Genomic DNA, 21,875 nt, shown 5'->3' with positions numbered 1-21,875 from the left:
AAAAAAAAAAATCTTGAATTTTTTTCACTAGCCACTGAGCAATAAATACTTTGTAATGATAATGAAACTACTGAATGTTATTTATTTAGAAGAGACGGAATTGCAATAAAAGGCAACACCTCTATATACAGTAGATAACACAGGATCCACCATTCACAATAGATGATGTCACAGCTCACCTCCTCCTCCTGTACAATGACTGATAACACCTCTATATACAGTAGATAACACAGGATCCACCATTCACAATAGGTGATGTCACATTTCACCTCCTCCTTCTGTACAATGACTGATAACACCTCTATATACAGTAGATAACACAGGATCCACCATTCACAATAGGTGATGTCACAGCTCACCTCCTCCTCCTGCTGTACAATGACTGATAATACCTCTATATACAGTAGATAACACAGGATCCACCATTCACAATAGGTGATGTCACAGCTTACCTCTTCCTCCTGTACAATGACGGATAACACCTCTATATACACTAGATAACGCAGGATCCACCATTCACAATAGGTGAGTAATGTCTCACTGCGATAGGCGGCTCCTCTCCACTCTCTCTTCCCACCGTCCTGTGATTGACAGGTTTCTCCCTACCGATGTACAGCACTCTCTCAGCCACAATGAGCAGAGCGGGAGAGTGAAGAGGCACTGACCATCTCGCACATTTTCTGAAGCTCGGTGCTGCCTAGTGGACCACGTCTGTGAATCGTCCACCACTAATCCTACTTTCTGGACCACTGGCTTTTTATAGTTACTTCCCCAACTCACCTGCACTCTGCCAGGATAGCTCAGGCTGTGACAGACGCCCACTGTGGTCCCTTCACCGATGGCCAACTGCAACAACAAAATATCACCTTATTCATTCAGTGCAGACACCGCCCAGGATCAGTTCTGGTCGGACCATGGATTATATGACCCAAAGGGATCTATAATGCAGCAAATTCAGGCTGGAAGATGGAGCTATTAGGCCAGGATATGCTAAAGTGCGCCTGAAGAGTGGTCACCTGAGCGAGCCTGAACCTATGAGAGCGCACCCACCATGGTAGTGGAGAGTCACTCTGCAAATTGTATGGAGAGTTTACCAAGACTGGTGTCAGACAAAGGGTTAATAGAATCCCACTACATTCCCCTGTCGGATGCTTCAGAGGCTCCTTAGTCTGGACGACGTACATTAATAATTAAAGACTGTCCCAGTACCTGCTCGGGTTCGTCTTGTCGGTTAGCAGCATCCATCTCATCTTGTGTTCTTTGTGGGGTCTTTAAGGAGTCAGTGTTCATTTGTGAGCCATCAAGCACAACCTCTGGCTGCTGCCGACCAGTCCCTAATAAACAAATGTGGCGTTAAACTGCGGCATCAAAAGGTTTAGATAAAACAGAAAAAAAATACAAATACATAGCAAGTGAAGTGTGACGTAGGTAAATGGAATCTTACACCTGGGACAAGAAAACTACATTTACAATTAGGTAATACATGATTAAACAATTTGTGAAACCAAAATTGAAATGGACTTTGAGATATTGGACCATGCACTCGAGAATGACTGATAACACCTCTATATACAGTAGATAACACAGGATCCAGCATTCACAATAGGTGATGTCACAGCTCACCTCCTCCTCCTCCTGTACAATGACTGATAACACCTCTATATACAGTAGATAACACAGGATCCACCATTCACAATAGGTGATGTCACAGCTCACCTCCTCCTGTACAATGACTGAAAACACCTCTATATACAGTAGATAACAGGATCCACCATCCACAATAGGTGATGTCACAGCTCACCTCCTCCTCCTGAACAATGACTGATAACTACTGTATATAGAGGTGTTATCAGTCATTGTACAGGAAGAGGAGGTGAGCTGTGACATCACCCATTGTGAAACAGAAGTCAATGCTCCCTGTTATAATTGAGCAATGGCTAGAGATGGTCATCTACACACTCCGCAATCACCGGACGGCCAATAGACAATGAATGGCGACTATTCGACTTTGGCACTTCAGCGTCCGGTTCTCGAGTTTAGGCAAGCACTTTAATGGCACCAAGAAGAAGGCCATTGGTCTAGGGAGTCTTGAAAGTATATTTACCCCTGATACAAATCAATCAACAACTGGTGTAACTTGAAGGTCTTGGGCCCCGATATAAAATCTCTAACGTGCCCCCAACTATCAGGGGTCTTTAATAGAATTGTCTAGTGGCTCCTGCACCGACTATAGTAGGGCCCCTTACAAGCGGCAACTACGCAAAGAGGTTTTCCTTCTTCTGCAACAAGATGGTACTATAGGACGACTTTCCTTTCTTCGAGGTTCTCATATTTTTAGGAATGCCAAACATTTCTCTCATTAGTTTACCTAAACAATATTCTGCTAACCACCCCGGCATGCCCCAGATGCTCATTTCGAGAAGTAACACGCCGCTTGCCGATTACCATGCCTCGAGTGATTTCACGTGGCGGCTATCTGAATGAAGGCATATTTTTACCTTCATGCTACATGTGCTGTGAAGTGCTTGATCAAATGTCCTCTGGAATTACACACTATGGGACATGACAAAAAAAATGAAAAAAATATAAATAAATCAAAGAAAATCAATGTTTTATGCTCTGGCTCGATTCGCATGCTCCTAGCCCCCTACTCCCTGTCCTCCCCACTGCTTGTTACCTTCTGCTAAGCCCCTCATAAAAGTTTCATCCTTGCTTAAGCTCCTTCCGTCAAGACAAAGCGACATCTGTTCCGAGATGGCCCTTCACAGCCGGATATGTATCAGGTATGAAAATAATATTCCTCTGAAGATTGAAGAAAAAAAAAATCCTGCGGTCTTGAAATTTAGCTCTTCACATCAGACAATAAAGGGAATCTTTCACTGAGATGTATATGGTCTCCAGAAGAGAAGACAATTCAAGCTTATTGCCTAGATCTGCGACACTCAAGCCAACATCAATTACGAGTCACCGGCTGGGCATGTAAGAGCTCGCCTCCTGTTATTTGACACTTATTTTGCTGGGTGCCCTTCTCACCTACCTTTCATGTGGAGCCTAATCTCGCTACCACCGCACAAAAGCAACCAGAATACTTTTTTGGTAATCTCTGTATGGGGCTTTACAGAAAGGGGAAAAAAAAGGGGAACCCAAGAGAGAGGCTCCTTCTGAGGTTAGCCGTGAAACAAAAGATTTGTTAAGGATCTTACAATTGAAAGATTTATTCACCGACGCAAAGGAAAACGTGTCCTTTATTTTATAGAATATTTATACATTTCCTTTTATTTTCTCACCCGACGAGGGGCCCTTGAAGACAAAAAAGAAAAAAAAAAAAAACCTTGCACATAGAAAATTTCCTTTGTTTTACCGGCTGTGAATTAGATGGCATTGCGCTTTCCTTTTATAGAGAGGTTTCGAAATGTGGAGCACGTTGGAAGAGATGGTGGATTTTTAACCCTCTCGTAGTTGACCCTACACTTCATAATGAAAATGAGTTTTTCATTGTTTAAAGTCTTGTGAAATTCATGTAGGTTTACCTTGTAAAATAGAATTTTGATCCATTTTATCCGAAGTGGAAGAAGAGTTCACAAGATCAACTAATAGGTTAGAAGGTCCTCAAATCGCAGACAGTGCCAGACAGAGGCTCCTTCTGATGGTGTACCCAGCCTCTAGACCAGTGTTTCCCAACTCCGGTCCTCAAGAGCCACCAACAGGTCAGGTTTTCAGGATTTCCTTAATATTGCACAGGTGATAATTGCATCACCTGGACAGGCAAGCATTCAGTAACCTGTGCAATACTAAGGAAATCCTCAAAAAATGAACTGTTGGTGGCTCTTGAGGACCGGAGTTGGGGAACACTGCTCTAGACTAAAGAGGAGCATATCCACAAAACTTATCAAGGCATGTCAGTAATGTACACAGGACAGGAGAAATGTCAGGGTGTGACATCAAAATTGAGCAGTAAAGCAAAACTTAGCAAGATCAACTTCTAGGGTAGAAAGTCAAATCACAGACAGTGCTAGACTGAGGATCCTTGGGCTCCTCCTGGAGGTCCACCACTTTCCCAGGTTGAAGCTCTTTGGTCTCGTTATGGAGGTCAACCCTGTGCTACACTGAGGTTCTTTGGGGGTTTTCCGTGTTTCCACCATGTGTTACATACACTCAGGCTCTTTCCATGTTTCTACCCTGTGATACACTGGATCTTTTCAGGTTTCCACCCTGTGCTAGATTGAACCTCTTTGGTCTCTGAGTTTCCACCCTGTGCTACACGGAGGCTCTCTGGGTTCTTTCCATGTTTTCACCCTAGCCAGAATGTGACTCACTGGACTCCATGTAAGGGACCACCCTGTGCTGAACGGACACTCCTTGAGTTTGCACCATCTAGGGATTCACTCTGTGCTGGATTGAGGATCCTTTTCAGGGTGCAGCCGGTCCCCAACTGAGGCTCCTTGGTTGCATTCTCAGGGTCCACTTTTTGGACTGAGGCCAGTTCAGCTCCTTCTCAAGTTCCATCCTGTGCCAAACATACGCACTTACCAAGGGTCCACCCTTCACCTGTACAGGACGTGTGCACATACACTACTAATTTACCGGCAACCTCGGTGGTCATGTTGTACACAAGATATGATATTCAATTAGATCCGATAGGCTATTTGTGATTCACCCTATAAGATATAAACTCAAGCAAAATCAAAGTCCTCTGCGGGTTTTTGGGGTACTGGTTGATCCGGAAGTTCATTACGGTGTCAGACTCTCGTCTATTGTGCTTGTGGCACAATTCAACTCTGAAAGGATGTTAGGCCTCTTTCACACATCCGTTTTTTGCCTTCATTTTTAGAAAAAAAACGGATCCAGCAAATGTTGCTGCTGGATCCGTTTTTTTCTCATAGACTTGTATTGATGGCCATCCGTTTCATCCGTCGTTTGATGGATTCGTCATAAAGTCGCTGTCCATCAGGCGGAGACAATCAACATAGAAATGTTTTTAGTGTACGTCGAAAAGTCGGACAGCGACAAATCCTACGGCGTCCGTCATTGGCTATAATGGAAGCCTATGGGCGCAGGATCCGACGCTGTCCGTCAAAAGACAGAATCCAGCGACAGCTTCCGTTTTTTTAAACTGAGCATGCCCATGCCATTCTCTCTTTCGCTCTCGAATTCTGTTCCTTTAAAGTCCGGCAGCACCTGCTTCGACAAAATAAACGGATCCAGTGCATCAGTTTTGTACAATCTGCACAGGACCCGTCTTTTCAATACTTTGACGGATTGTGACTGATTGTAAAAAACGGAAGTGTGAAAGAGGCCTAAGTAATAAAGAAACTTTCTTTTGGAGTTATCAACACTCATCAAGCTCAAGAACAAAAATCCTGAAGTCCTCGTGAAGAGATCCTGTATTGTGTATGTGTCCACTCCATTCCCTTTTAGGACTGGCTAAGAGCTGTTCTGTTGTCAGTCCCTTGGAAGTTAATGGAGGGATGGTCATACATGTGCACTACCATTCCATTCACAAAGGGGACATTGGGACCCCGTTCTCAGGATCAGTAAAGGCATCGCCTATCCTGTTTTTTGGTTATAGTATATTAAGTATTTGTGCTCATTTGCAACTTTTTGTAAATAAAAAAAAAACTGAAGCAAGTTTGCACATAGTTGTTTATACCATTTTGTGTATACAGCTCCTATGCAAACACAGAAAGGGGAAGATTGAAGTAAAAGTAATATATGGCTGCAAAAGCAGCATACACAGGGTTGTCAGTAACCATAGACACATATAGCACAGCAGTGGGGGTGTATGCACAAAACGGAAGCATATACAAGTCTATTATCTGTATAATACACATTATGTAAGGTTGCAGCTGGACAGGAGGTATGCATCACCGAGAGATCAAAAAAGTCCTGGATTTTAGGAACAGCCATAAGGCTGGGTGGGACTGGCTGTTCCCTTACCTCCAGTTCCAGGATTTGTAAACGGGCTATATAAGCCTACTTTCACACGGAAGTTTTTTTCGTCAGGCAGGATCCGGCGAATTTTTAAAAAAACTGATCTGTTGCAAATTGTGAAAAATTAATGCAACGGATCTTTTTTTTTTCTTTTTATTAGCCCGGTGAGAGTGTGAGAGAGAGAGAGAGTGTGAGAGAGAGAGAGTGTAAGAGAGAGAGAGAGTGTAAGAGAGAGAGAGTAAGAGAGAGTTAGGGCCCCTTTCCACTTGCGAGGAAAACGGACGAGTGCAATCCAATAAAAAATCGGATTGCACTCGGACCAATGTTATTTAATAGGTGTCTTTTCATTTGCGATTTTTTTCTCAGCCGAAATCGGACTGAGGAAAATCTGGATCAGCTGAGAAAAAAATCGCAGCATGCTGCGTATTGCTGCGATTCTCGGACGAGACCCGCCAATGCAAGTCAATGGGTGCGAGAAAAAAATCGCACAGCACTCGCACCATGCGAGTTCTGTCCGATTTTTACGCACCGGTGTCCTTTGAAAAGCCGGCAATTCAGCGTGGTGTACAGTAAAATCACACTGACAGGTTAGAATAGAGTAGATATATACACATAGAATAGGTATATATACATATATATATATGTCAGTGAGACACCTATATATGTATATTTATATATAATGCAGCGCTAGATAGCATAAAAGCCGCTAATTCAATTGCCGGCTTTTGCTCTCTTTCACAAACCCGACAGGATATGAGACATGGTTTACATACAGTAAACCATCTCATATCCCTTCTTTTATTACATATTCCTCTTCACTAATGTAAGAAGTGTCTGTGCGTCAAATTTGGGGGCTCTAGCTATTAAAGGGTTAAATGGCGGAAAAAATTGGCGTGGGCTCCCGCGCAATTTTCTCCGCCAGAGTGGTAAAGCCAGTGACTGAGGGCAGATATTAATAGCCTAGAGAGGGTCCATGGTTATTGGCCACCCCGTGGCTACAAACATCTGCCCCCAGCCACCCCAGAAAAGGCACATCTGGAAGATGCGCCTATTCTGGCACTTGGCCACTCTCTTCCCACTCCCTGTAGTGGTGGGATATGGGGTAATGAAGGGTTAATGTCACCTTGCTATTGTAAGGTGACATTAAGCCAGATTAAATAATGGAGAGGCGTCAATTATGACACCTATCCATTATTAATCCAATTGTATGAAATGGTTAAAAAAACACACACACAATATTGCAAAGTATTTTAATGAAATAAACACACAGGTTGTTGTAATATTTTATTGCTCTCTCAATCCACCTGAAGACCATCGTTCTGTAACAAATTAAAAATAATAAACCAACAATATACATACCTTCCGTAGATTTGTGACGTCCCACGATGTAAATCTATCTGAAGGGGTTAAAATATTTTACAGGCAGGAGCTCTGCTATAATGCAGCTGTGCTCGTGCCTGTAAACCCCGGGGAATGAAGGTAATGTAGGTCAATGACCTATAGTTACCTTCAGTCGCGGTGAGGCGCCCTCTGCTGGATGTCCTCATATGAACTCGAGCGTGGGAACTTTTACCAGGCTCCAGTTCATGAGGACATCCAGCAGAGGGCGCATCACCGCAACTCAAGGTAACTCCAGGTCACCCTGCATTTCATTCATTCGCTGGGGTTTTTACACACAGGAGCACAATTGCATTAGCAAAGCTCCTGGGTGTAAAATGATTTAACCCCTTCAGATGGATTTACTTCGTGGGACTGACGGAACGACGGAAGGTATGGGATATTGTTTAGTTTTTATTTTTCCTTTGTTACAGAACGAGGGTCTTCAGGTGGATTAAGAGAATAATAAAATATTACAACAACCTGTGTCTTTATTTCATTAAAATACTTTGTAATAATGTGTGTGTGTTTTATTAACCATTTAGTACTATTGGATTAATAATGGATAGGTGTCATAATTGACGCCTCTCCATTATTAATCTGGCTTAATATCACCTTACAATAGCAAGGTGGCATTAACCCTTCATTACCCCATATCCCACCGCTACACGGGAGTGGGAAGAGAGAGGCCAAGTGCCAGAATAGGCGCATCTTCCAGATGTGCCTTTTCTGGGGTGGCTGGGGGCAGATGTTTGTAGCCTGGGGGGGGCAATAACCATGGACCCTCTCTAGGCTATTAATATCTGCCCTCAGTCACTGGCTTTACCACTCTGGCGGAGAAAATTGCGCGGGAGCCCACGCCAATTTTTTCCGCCATTTAACCCTTTATTTTAGCAGCTACAGCGGCCAAATTTTGCACATACACACTACTAACATTAGTAGTGTGGAATATGCAAAAAAAAGGGGGATATGAGATGGTTTACTGTATGTAAACCATGTCTCATATCCTGTCGGGTTTGTGAAGGAGAGAGCAAAAGCTGGCAATTGAATTAGCGGCTTTTATGCTATCTAGTGCTGCATTAAATATAAATATACATATATAGGTGTCTCACTGACATATATATATGTATATATACACATTCTATGTGTATATATCTATTCTATTCTAACCTGTCAGTGTGATTTTACTGTACACAGCACTGATTTGCCGGCTTTTCAAAGGACACTGGTGCGTAAAAATCGGACAGCAATACGGATGTCATACGGATGTCATACGGATGTTGCGATAAAAAAAATCGCATGACACTCGCACGATTTTCCTCCGTTTTTTCGGTCCGTTAATCGGACCATTTTTTCTCTCGCAAGTGGAAAGGGGCACTAAGAGAGAGAGAGTGTAAGAGAGAGAGTAAGAGAAAGAGAAAAGAGAAAGAGACCCCAGAACGGAAAATGTGCACGATTTGTATGGAGAATGCATGAAAAACCTGATTTGGAGGCCGGACTCCGCATTTCACATCTCAGTTTCATACGTTTTTCGCCGGATCCGTCGTTCGGCATCTTTTTGCCAAACAGAAGAAAAAAAAAACCTTTTTCTGTACGTTTTCTCCATTCGCCGGTAACAGCTTTTTTGACGGTTCTGGGAAAACGTGTGGCCATCAGTCGCAATCTGGCGCTAATACAACTCTGAGGAAAAAAAAAAAGGATCCGGCGGGAAAAAAAACGGATTTTTTTTTTTGCCCGACGGCAAAAACCTGATGTGTGAAATTAGCCTAAAAGGCAGTTCAAGTGGATCATCGGGATCTGGGAGTAGAGGTGGAAACACACCTCTGTTGGTTTTAATCAGATCCCAACTAGCTTTGAACGGGTGAGACCGTACCTCCAAATGGACTATTTACTTTCAGGTTATCCCTTTGTGCCTGAAAAAGTGGTTTTGTTTACCTGGTTTATGAACATTTAATAAACCGCTCATCTGTTTTGAACAAAAGAACCTGAATCCTTGTGTGCACCAACGTATATATGTATAGAATTATTTTTTTAATACGATGAGAAGTTCAGGAATGTAAGCCTTTTTTCTAATGTCTCTGTTCTTTCTTCAGGTTTATGACTTGTTTTAATCTTGGAGTAATGTATTCTTAATGAGAATATGCTGCATTATATATAAGACGTCACCATGGTATTATAATCGGACTGGACATCGGGCGTCTCATGCGACTTTGATGAGATTCCTCTTATCAGGAGAAACTTCATGCAGCCACTTCAGTTAGGTGAAGAATACATTTCGTTAAATGTTTATGCCCAACTTTGTGTATTTTGCAGATATGAAACATTCAGGATCATTTTTTTTCTGCAATCTGTTACAAATTAAATTGTTGTTGTTTTGTTTTGTTTAAAAACCTGTCCGCTTTGGACATTTTTTTTTTAGGGCTTGTTGCGCTGTTACTCTTCTTGGAAATGTCTGATAAATTAACAACTGGGTGTCTCTTCGTCCAAGGGGGTGTGCACTTGACGCTATCGGTGCGAGACCTTGTAGGGACAGATCGTGTTGTAAGGGGAATAGTAATGCTCCGTTATCATTTTATTCGTACATTTCCAGGAGAAACCGAGTATCTAAGGCTAGTTTCACATTTGCGTTTAAAACACAAACGCAGGTGGTGAAAAAACGCATGTAAACGCGGCAAAACGCCGCGTTTTTTAGACGCATGCGTTTTCACATGCGGTAAAAAAAACCGCGGCGTTTTGCCGCGTTTACATGCGTTTTTTCCTGCGTTTGCGTTTTTTTTCCCATGAAGAGAAACTTCACAAGAGAAAAATCTAGATAACCAGACACCGCGAATGGGACTACAGAGGGCGTGTATTATGGGATCTCTACATATAGACCCTAGGGCTACTGAAATTTTAACAGTTTGCTACTGTATCCTGTGTCATGATGGATCTTCGCATGGAGAGCTTTTATTTCAACCTGGATTTCAGCTTCAAGCTGTTTCTTGCCTGTGCTTTTGCTTGGGAGCAAGACAGAAATCGCGAAAGATGGAGAAGGAGACAATGTAGGCGTTTTTGGAGACACCCCATTATTGAACTACGTGAGAGCCGTGGAGCCTATCACACGCTGTATGGTGAGCTTAATGCCAACCCGGACAAATTCCATGAATACACAAGGATGTCGCAAGACTCGTTCCGGGATTTGCTTGCTCGTGTCCAAGGAACTATACGGAGACAGGACACCCAGCTCTGTAGAGCGATTCCACCTGAGGAACGTCTGCTGGTTACATTAAGGTACGTTACAAATCTAAACCCAAAGACAGTCCAATTTTTTTTTTTTTCACACATGTATGTTTTGGCTATTTACCTATCTTTCTTTAGCGTAAACACACCATAAATAGAATAGATTGTAATGTTTTTTGTTTCTGTTTTTCTTACAGATTTCTGGCAACCGGAGAGAGTTTATCATCCCTCCACTTCCAATACCGGCTTGGAATATCCACCCTATCCGGAATAGTTGCGGACACCTGTCGGGCTTTGTTTAATGTACTCCCGGATGAGTTTATACCCCTACCCACCGTGGACATGTGTCTTGAAATAGCTGAAAAATTCTGGAGTGTGTGTGATTTCCCCAACTGTTTAGGAGCGGTGGATGGAAAGCACATCTGCATTATCAAACCTGCCAGAACAGGATCGGAGTACTTCAACTATAAAAAAATATTTTTCTGTTGTGCTCATGGCAATAGCTGATGCGGACTGTCGCTTCATCGCCGTGGACATTGGAGCTTTTGGCCGTGGCAACGATTCCCAAACTTTCAAGAACGCAGATATGGGCCGGCGTGTGTATGGCCAAAATTTCAATTTTCCCCCGCCACAACTTCTGCCCAACACTCAAGGTCCACCGATGCCATTTGTTATGGTTGGGGATGAGGCCTTCCAGATGTGTGAAAACCTACTGAAGCCCTATTCCAGTCGGGACTTGAACCACACTAGAAGGATCTTTAACTACAGACTGACCAGGGCCCGAAGAACTGTAGAGTGTACCTTTGGCATTCTGGTCGCTAAATGGCGCATTCTTGCATCAGCCATAAATCTAAAAGTGGAAACAGTCGACGAGGTGGTCAAAGCCTGTGTGGTTCTCCACAATTACATAATGGCTAAGGAGCAACCCAACATTGAACTGGATGAACCAGTTGCACACCCACTGCCCAATTTCCATCATCACCCGCTGCGGTCAACTGCAGCCGTTGGTCACATGCGGGACCAATTTGCTGCCTTTTTTTAATCAGATATTGGACGTATGTCATGGCAGGACAATGTTGTGTAAATTTCCTGTTGTAATTATATCTGTACCAGTAATTTTCTACAATGATAATATTTCTCATTAATAAACTTTATTTTTTGGTTGTGTTGACCGTGTCTCCTGTGTATTTCCTCTCCAAACCAAGGTTGTCCTAAAACTGGCAGTATTTGGTCTGTCTTTAATATCATTTTTTGTAATCCAAAACCAGGAGTGGGTGATAAAGGCAGAGGTGCTAGTTATTATTATGTTAATATCATAACCCGACATGATATGAGACATGATTTACATACAGTAAACCATGCCATATCCCCCTTTATTTTGCATATTCCACACAACTAATGTTAGTAGTGTGTATGTGCAAAATTTTGGCGCTGTAGCTATTAAATTTAAGGGTTAAATGGCGGAAAAAAATGGCATGGGCTCCCGCGCAATTTTCTCCGCCAGAGTAGTAAAGCCAGTGACTGAGGGCAGATATTAATAGCCATGAGAGGGTCCATGATTATTGCCCCCCCCCCCCAGCTAAAAACATCTGCCCCCAGCCACCCCAGAAAAGGCACATCTGTAAGATGCGCCAATTCTGGCATTTGGCCACTTTCTTTCCATTCCCGTGTAGCGGTGGGATATGGGGTAATGAAGGGTTAATGTCACCTTGCTATTGTAAGGTGACATTAAGCCAGATTAATAATGGAGAGGCGTCAATTATGACACCTATCCATTATTAATCCAATTGTATGAAAGGGTTAAAAAAACACACATTATTAAAAAGTATTTTAATTAAATAAACACAGGTTGTTTTAATATTTTATTGCTCTCTCAATCCACCTGAAGACCCTCGCTCTGTAACAAAGGAAAATTAATAAACCAACAATATACATACCTTCCGATGATCTGTCACGTCCCACGATGTAAATCCATCTGAAGGGGTTAAAATATTTTACAGGCAGGAGCTCTGCTAATGCAGCTGTGCTCCTGCCTGTAAAACCCAGGGGAATGAAGGTAATGTAGGTCAATGACCTGTATTTACCTTCATTCGCGGTGATGCGCCCCCTGCTGGATGTCCCTAGAACGTGCGAAAATATTCAGAAAAGTTACCAGGCTCGAGGTCATATGAGGACATCCAGCAGGGGGCGCATCACCACGAATGAAGGTAATGTAGGTCAATGACCTGTATTTACCTTCATTCGCGGTGATGCGCCCCCTGCTGGATGTCCCTCGAACGTGGGAAAATATTCAGAAAAGTTACCAGGCTCGAGGTCATATGAGGACATCCAGCAGGAGGCGCATCACCGCGAATTAAGGTAAATACAGGTCATTGACCTACATTACCTTCATTCCCCAGGGTTTTTTACAGCTCCTGCCTGTAAAATATTTTAACCCCTTCAGATGGATTTACCTCGTGGGACGTGACAGATCATCGGAAGGTATGTATATTGTTGGTTTATTAATTTTCCTTTGTTACAGAGCAAGGGTCTTCAGGTGGATTGAGAGAGCAATAAAATATTAAAACAACCTGTGTTTATTTAATTAAAATACTTTTTAATAATGTGTGTTTTTTTAACCCTTTCATACAATTGGATTAATAATGGATAGGTGTCATAATTGACGCCTCTCCATTATTAATCTGGCTTAATGTCAAATTACAATAGCAAGGTGACATTAACCCTTCATTACCCCATATCCCACCGCTACACGGGAATGGGAAGAGAGTGGCCAAGTGCCAGAATTGGCGCATCTTACAGATGTGCCTTTTCTGGGGTGGCTGGGGGCAGATGTTTTTAGCCAGGGGGGGGGGGGCAATAACCATGGACCCTCTCCTGGCTATTAATATCTGCCCTCAGTCACTGGCTTTACTACTCTGGCGGAGAAAATTGCGCGGGAGCCCACGTCAATTTTTTCCGCAATTTAACCCTTAAATTTAATAGCTACAGCGCCAAAATGTTGCACATACACACTACTAACATTAGTAGTGTGGAATATGCAAAAAAAAAGGAGGATATGACATGGTTTACAGTATCTGGTCGGGTTTCACGAAAACCGACTTTGCCAAAAATCGGCTACTTTGGAAATTTGCCGATCTGTTTAGCTCAACCCTACTGGCGACGTTTCTTGACGCACGGTGTGTGTTGCCGGCGGCCATAGACACAATAAACCAAACATAATTGTGGCAAATCAAACTTTTTTTATTTATTTAACAACTGAAAAAAATTATTTTTTACTGCGCCGGCTTGGGGTAGAGTGATGTAAACGGGGGGTATGAAGAACTGAGGCCTGGCTAACCGTGGACGACGCAGAGGTGGCAGGAGAAGTGGCAATGAAACTAGAAGGTTCTGGAAGTTCGGGGATGGGGCTTGACACATGAGAGGCTTGAGACGCACTGGAAGGGTGAGACAAAACTGACATTACAGACACATTGGGAGGTGAAGGGGGAGGAATGCTAAGAGTCCTCTGTTTTTTTTTATTCTGGGTTTTTTTTGGCTTTGCCTGGTTGTGGGACGTCTTGGTGGGCTCATATGCCGTGGCGTGGTGGCGGGTGACCTGTCAGGGTCCGGCTGCACTGTGTCACAGTCCATAGCGATTGGCGAGCGGGCGGCCATGCCAGGGTCCTGCTGCATCGTGGTGGGGGCGGTCCGGAAAGCTATGCCAGGGTCCTGCTGCATCGTGGTGGGGGCGGTCCAGAAAGCTATGGCAGGGTCCTGCTGCATCGTGGTGGGGGCGGTTCGGAAAGCTATGCCAGGGTCCTGCTGCATCGTGGTGGGGGCGGTCCGGGAAGCCATGCCAGGGTCCTGCTGCATTGTGGTGAGGGCGGTGTGGAAAGCCATGCCAGGGTCCTGCTGCATCGTGGTGGGGGCGGTCTGGAAAGCCATGCCACGGTCCTGCTGCATCGTGGTGGGGGCGGTCTGAAAAGCCATGCCAGGGTCCTGCTGCATCGTGGTGGGGGCGGTCCGGAAAGCCATGCCAGGGTCCTGCTGCATCGTGGTGGGGGCGGTCCGGAAAGCCATGCCAGGGTCCTGCTGCATCGTGGTGGGGGCGGTCTGGAAAGCCATGCCACGGTCCTGCTGCATCGTGGTGGGGGCGGTCCTGAAAGCCATGCCAGGGTCCTGCTGCATCGTGGTGGGGGCGGTCCGGAAAGCCATGCCAGGTTCCTGCTGCATCGTGGTGTCAGTGGAGGAGGTCCAAGTAAGAGCAGCGGTTGTCACGGTGGTGGTGGTGGGATGTCCAACTGCACTCGTCATGGTGCTGGCGCTGTAGTGGAGTCCGCCTGTGGAAGGAATAGAGGTGGCCGAGCAGTGGTATGCAGCAGAGGTCGGCATTGAGGTTAATCGTGACAGTGAAGGCACAGTTGGATATGCCGCCACTGTCTGCTGGAAATACCGACTCTGCTGCATAGCCTGCACGTAAGCAGCATTGCAGGCCTGCATGACACTCAGCTGGAGATCAGGAGTAAGGTTTTCCGACATGCCCTGCTCAATTTGGTTAAAAAAATGATGAGCTGGCCTCTGGAGGTCGGCTTTAACTTGATCAAGGCTTTTGGTGACCTCCTGGATACAGGCATTCAAGAGGTTATGTGAAACATCCATTCGGTCACCTAAAGCCTTGATTGCTTCGTGTAAAACCGAGCTCAAGTGCAAAAACTCGGGCATGAGTAACCTGTCCGAAGCCCACTGCTGCTGCTGGGATGTGCCCAAAAAAAAGGGGCAGTGGAAGAGGACTGCGAAAGGGGAAGACCTGATGGACCAGCTCCCTGGTCTCCAGTTAGTGTGGAAGGCCCACCTGCTGCTGCGCTGCTGGATGGCTGGGACGGGTCCGTGGCTGTCGGATGAAGGACCGCTCCAGAACCTGGGCCGACAGTCATGCTGTATGTGCTATGAAAAAAGGAAAAAGAAAATTAATACCAAAAATTAACCAGACGCAAAATCCTGTGGAATTTAAAAATACAGATTATGGCAATACAACACAACCTAATGCACGGGAGAAATACTTACGTTCTCTGGGCAAGGACCGGTCTTAGAAATGCCAGAACTCGATGGTATTTGTATTGTCTGATCCTTGCTCCTGAACCACTGGGAACACGACTCTCTTCACGCAGGTCCTTGTTGAAGCGGTCCTTCATCGAACGCCAACGTGTTGGACTTTTTGCCGTGCTCATCCAACTGTGTGTGATGAGAGAAACTCCAGAGAGTTTCTTTCATCATACACAGGGTTGAGTGAGCACGGCCAAGGTCTCTGCTGCTTCACACTGCAGTGCAATACTTACCAAATGCATTTCGGACCCGTGTCGTGGCGTTGTCCCAGCCATCCCACATCGCTTGGGCCACCTCAATCCACAACTGCCGGATCGTGGTGTTGTTTGAGTGCAGTGGATCCCGGCTGTCCCACAACGGGACTCGCTCCTGGACCAGGGTGATGAGTAGGTCATTGTCTATCAGGTTATGGTCCCGTTGTGAAACCTAAAAGATAAAGAAAGTCATTAAAGTTTGCTCAATTACATAAGGAAAAGAAAGAAAAAAAGATGCTGAGAAATGGCATGAATAGGAAAGTCAAGATACAAAAGGATTCCAGAAGAAAAAAAGTTTAGAAATACGAGTGGAAAGAAAGGAAGATTCAAGAATATTACACTGAGGACAGTCAGCCTTGTATACGTACCCGCTGTCGCCTTTCCACCGGACCTTGACTCCGCTGCTCCGGCCCTGTCTCTGCCGCAGTAGAAGAGCTCTAAAAAAAAGGAAAAATCAAATTGTCACGTGTCGATGTGACAGTGAATGCTTACCAATCTGACGAGGCAAATACTCACCTCACTGAGAGCTCCACTTCCGACTGTCCTGGCTGAAACTCCTCACCAGACGAAGAATCCGAAGATGACATTCTGATGCATGTAGAAATAAAAAAATGGCAGAAATTAGGACATGTAGAGACAGAAAATAGAAAATAAAGGCATTGGCTAGGATATACTCACATTGTTCAGAGTCTTTTCCTCCAAGATGTGGCCTGTCAGGGTTTCTTCGGCTTCAGAGTCTGGTGACAAGTGACCTGCAACTGTCCACACCCTCCCTTTTATCACCTTGATGGTGGGGGGTGGCTTATCAGTGTCTAGACATTGTTATCTTAATTAAAACGCATGCGTTCAAAAACGCAACAAAACGCATGTGCTAAAAAACGCATGCGTTTACATAGACCGCAATACGTTTTTTTGCCGCAAAAAAAGCCTCTAGAAATTACTACATGTTGCATTTCTGAAAACAAACGCAAGCATAGAAACGACGCATGCGTCGTCAAACGCAGCAAAACGCATACAAAAAAAACGCATGCGTTTTTAATCTTAAATATAGGAAAAAAACGCATGCTTTTTTTGCGCAAAAATGCAGCGGCAAAAAACGCAAATGTGAAACCAGCCTAAGACTGAAGAAAGATGATAATAAGTTGCATCACAGACGAGTTACATGCATGGTTCTCACCAATATAACAAATTACACTAATGGTATGGAAAAAAAAATTGCACCATGAGCTAAAGGATTTATTCATCTTTAGGGCATTTTTTTGTACTTAAATCCATGCATTTTGGGCTAAAAATATATTTTTTTGCAATTGAATTCCATTAAAATGTTTGCACCGTTTGGCTTTTCCTTGCACATTGCTGGCTGCAGAATTAGTTAATGGAGAATCCATCAGTGAGCATGTGTTTGGATGGGAAGTTTATAATTCTGATTTTTTTTTTCTGGGCTCTTCATAGCCGATATATGACCACATCAAAGTTCACTTAAAAATTGAAGTGGTCATTAGAGATGGGCGAACTTGAACAGTAAAGTTTGGCATCCGTAGCGAACACGTACTGTTTGGGCAAGGACGCCGAACACCGGGTGTTCCTCGCGCTGTCATGCACATGACGGAGCAGCAAATACTGCCTCTGACCGACGGTAAAATTATAACCACTGGTCAGACAGCCACAGTTCATGTAACTGTGATTGGAGGTAAAAAGTTTACCTCCTGTCACTGGCGTTGGCTGATGGGACTAATGCTCTAATCAGCCGACACCTGCTGCTATTAACAGCAAGAGCAGGAGCAGCTGATGGGAGTATTCATCAGCCTACGCTCTAAATTATTTAAAAAAAAAAAAAAAACACCGTAGATTCCCCTGTATTTTTGATAACCAGCCAAGCAAAACTGACAGTTGGGGGCTGCAACCCTCAGCTGTTAGCGTTAGCAAGGCTGGTTATCAAGAATAGAGGGGTTCCCAAGCCATTTTTTTTCTAATTATTTAAATAAGTCATTTGACAAAACGGTGTGGGGTCCCCATTTTTGACAACCAGCCAAGCTAAAGCAGACAACTGGAGGCAGGTATGTTCAGCCTCTTCCCACTTGCCCTGTAGCAGTGGCAAGTGGGGCTGATGTCACCTTTGTATTGGTGTCTATAAGACACCTATCCATTACTAATCCTATGGTTATATGGTTAATAAGCACATCCAGAATAAAGTCTTATTAGAAATAAAACAACAGTTTTTTTGGGGTTTTTTTATTTAAAAACAACAAACACAGTTATACTCACCTAACGCCTATTCCACCGAAGCCCTCGTCTCCTGTAATAACAAAAATATAATAAACAATAGTATTCCTCACCTGTCTCTCGTTCTGTCCCACGCTGTAATCCATGTCTGGGGGATAAACAGTTTTCAACCTTGATGATGTCAAGATGCGACCGCCCAGGCAGAGAACCACTGAAGAATGAGCTGCTGCGAGCACAGCGTCAGTGATGTCATCGAGTTTACTGCAGGTCACTGAGGCTGCGTTCCCAGCTGGGCCCCTGAACTGTGGTGACCTCCAGTGAGATCCCCGCTAAGGCCGGTTTCACACGTCAGTGGCTCCGGTACGTGAGGTGACAGTTTCCTCACGTACCGGAGACACTGACACACGTAGACCCATAAAAATCAATGCATCTGTTCAGATGTCATTGATTTTTTGCGGACCGTGTCTCCGTGTGCCAAACACGGAGACATGTCAGTGTTCGTGGGAGCGCACGTTTTACACGGACCCAATAGAGTCAATGGGTCCGCATAAAACACGGACCTCACACGGACATTCTCCGTCTGGGGTCCGTGTGCGTGCAGGAGACAGCGCTACAGTAAGCGCTGTCCCCCCCACATGGTGCTGAAGCCGGTATTCATATCTTCTCTCCAGCAGCGTTTGCTATAGAGAAAATATGAAGAATAGTGTTAAAAATAAAGATCCATGTGTCCGCCGCCCCCCCACCCCCTGTGCGCCCCCCCCCGCTGGTCAGAAAATACTTACCCGCTCCCTCGCTCCTTCCTGGTCTGGCCGCGGCTTACTGTATGCGGTCACGTGGGGCCGATCATTTACAATCATGAATAGTCGGCTCCGCCCCTATGGGAGGTGGAGCCACATATTCATGACTGTAAATGATCGGCCCCACGTGACCGCATGCAGGAGAAGCCGCGGCCAGACCAGGAAGCAGTGAGGGAGGCGGGTAAGTATTTTCTGACCAGCGGGGGGGCGCACAGGGGGTGGGGGGGCGGCGGACACATGGATCTTTATTTTAAACACTATTCTTCATATTTTCTCTGCAGCAAACGCTACTGCAGAGAGGATATGAATCGCAGCTTCAGCACCATGCAGAGTGGGTACCACACGCTCCGTGTGGTACCCACTCGCCATACGGGCGGCACACGTGTGCCGCACGTATGGCCTCCGTGAGTTCCCAGGCACACGGACACGGATAACTCCGGTACCGATTTATTCCGGTACCGGAATTATCTGGACGTGTGGGACAGCCCTAACACAGTGAAAAAAAAAGTCTCAGTGCAGAGGCGAGTTCACCCGGAGAAATTTCCCATTTCTACTGGTAAACTCTGAGGTACCCGAACTTATTTTTAACTGTTCGGCCGAACCCCTCCAAACCCGAACATCCAGGGGTCCGCCCATCTCTAGTGGTCATAAATCAGCAAAATAAATAGACTCAAAAGAACAAAGCTCACTGATGGGATCTCAGTTAACTCGCTTGCAACAGTCTATGTGCATGCAAATAAAGAGGCTGTAAAAAACAAACGGTGTAACATTTTTAATAAAAACCCAACTGCAACAACATTTTTTTGGGGATCCGAATACATGCATTTAGGCTAGTTAAATTGTCCCTGAAGGTGCCACAATCCTTGAAAGGTGTTGTCCATGTTCCAATCACTAGGTTCCCCCTTGTAAAATAATAACACTAAGGGCTTGTGCAGACGACCGTATTTTTGGCCGGAGGGCAAGGTGGATTGTCCGAGCAGTGGATAGCCCCTTTAAACCTGTCTGAAAAATTGCCCTACGTGCACTAGCACACTGGATTACATTGGTAAGTGCGCAGTCCTTGGCTCACAAGGACAGCCCTCTGTCTGAAAATAGTCTCCTGAATGCCGCCTAAACGACAAAATAAACTAAGCTGAACTTTAAAAACCTCTAGTTGTCAAGCAATATGAAAAAAAAAAAAAATGTTGCTATTAGAAAGATTAAAAAATATATATAATATATATATATATTTCTTGCAGGGGAAAACAATAAAAATAAAAAAAATCTGCGATCAAAAGACAAAGTTAAATTTAAAAGTTTCTAAAAGCTTTTTGGCTATTAAAAAAAAATTCCTGCTAAATATTATGGAGTGAAAAATAGGCACGAGGCCTTTGTCCACTGGTGTACAGTATGATTGACATTATATTTTTTTACATTTGATATTGGACTTCTAAAGTTAGAACATGGGTATTACATTATTCATTATTGTGATTTTATTGTTGTACTAAACAGTGTATAAATCTCTGCAAAAAATACTCTACATTTGAACACAATTTAGCAATATATTTAAAATTAAAAAGAGAAATATGAAAAATGTACCGTATATTTCTTTTTAGATGTCAATTCTAAAATATAAAAAAATATATATATTTATACCATTTATTAGTAACACATCTCTCTCTCAATGTCTGAATATCCTTTTATGATACAAAGTTTGGATATTCGGATTATATTTCATTAATCGGTACGGTATAATCCTGGAGCTGTTTTCGTGCCGTTCTTGGGGCAGCACAGGTTTTCCAGTTATCTTATGCCTGGTTAGCAGAACAATAACAACATTAACATAAAAAGAGCAGATGTTACCAAGTGGGCTGTGAACTCAAAACAAACCGAAATATTCACAAGGGGACGCTGTACACTCAGACCGTAAAAAACACAACTTTCCACCCGCTGGCTGCCCCTCTGCACATTTCAGGAATCAAACTTAGAAAACAACGGGCTTTATTTTGTTATGTGTTGCATTTACACGGTGCTAGATTTCCCCCTTTATTATGGGCAAAGCATCTCCATATTTTTTTTTTATTATTATTTATTTATATACTGTATGTATATATATATGTGTATTATGTGTATATATATATATGCATGTTACATGCAAGTCAAATATATATATATATATATATATATATATATATATATATATATATATATATATATATATATATATATATATATATATATATATATATATATTTTTTTTTTTTCTCCCCATTTTTGACTTGCATGTATATGCATACATATACACACATTTTGATATTAGTTTCTTTTTCTTTGCCAAGGTGTTCTATTTTTTTTTATTTTTTTTTTTTTAATAGCGGTTCTTTCAATTTTTTAAATGGGTAAAATTGCTAAGTCCTTGTAAAAACAGACAACATTGCTACTGGTCTCTTTTAAAAAATTTTTTTTTTTCAAGAACTGAAGGTTATTAATTGTATAGTTTATAGCTTGTTGCCAAGGTTCCCAGCCATCGCTGCAATCCATCAGAGCTGTTTGCTACAGAGGTTGTAATCTCTTCTGAAGCTGGCCAGATCGCTGGCTCCAGTCACCTTTAGTGTCCTTGCGTGCTTCAAATGGTACTAACACTTGGAGCTTGGGAAAGTAAACTGTCAATCTTCAAGAGCGCACCGTCCCTGGTAAGCAGGACATTTGCTCAATCAGGGTCAGGGTTTCTTCTGAGTAATTTTTGTAATGTATTGTAATTGTGATCAGTAATGTGTTTGTTTTTTGTTTTTTTTTTTACAGAAGTCCAAATTCCTTCTATATACACTGCTCAAAAAAATAAAATAAAGAGAACACTAAAATCCTACATCCTAGATATCTAATATTCCAGTTGCAAATCTTTATTCATTGCATAGTGGAATGTGTTGAGAACAATAAAACATAAAAATGATCAATGTAAATCAAAATTAATATTCTATGGAGGTCTGGAGTTGGAAAGATGCTCAAAATCAAA

At 43.4% G+C, this 21,875-nt stretch overlaps 1 protein-coding gene across 4 annotated transcripts in view; it reads right to left on the bottom strand.

Annotated features, from left to right (window-relative positions):
• IFTAP (intraflagellar transport associated protein) overlaps positions 1-21,875 on the bottom strand; it is a 45,159-nt gene that overhangs the window by 16,025 nt on the left and 7,259 nt on the right. For all 4 annotated transcript variants that reach the window (XM_077287046.1, XM_077287047.1, XM_077287048.1 and 1 more), the window contains 2 exons: positions 1,210-1,334; positions 781-846 (listed from right to left, as the gene is read on the bottom strand). In XM_077287046.1, the coding sequence (XP_077143161.1) occupies positions 781-846; positions 1,210-1,334 (191 nt within the window). The remainder of the gene's footprint in view (positions 1-780; positions 847-1,209; positions 1,335-21,875) is intronic.

This window comes from Ranitomeya variabilis, chromosome 2 (genome assembly GCF_051348905.1).
Source record: "Ranitomeya variabilis isolate aRanVar5 chromosome 2, aRanVar5.hap1, whole genome shotgun sequence".
Lineage (NCBI taxonomy): Eukaryota > Metazoa > Chordata > Amphibia > Anura > Dendrobatidae > Ranitomeya > Ranitomeya variabilis.
Note: the sequence above shows the minus strand (reverse complement) of the source record. Positions and strands in the feature narration are given on the sequence as shown.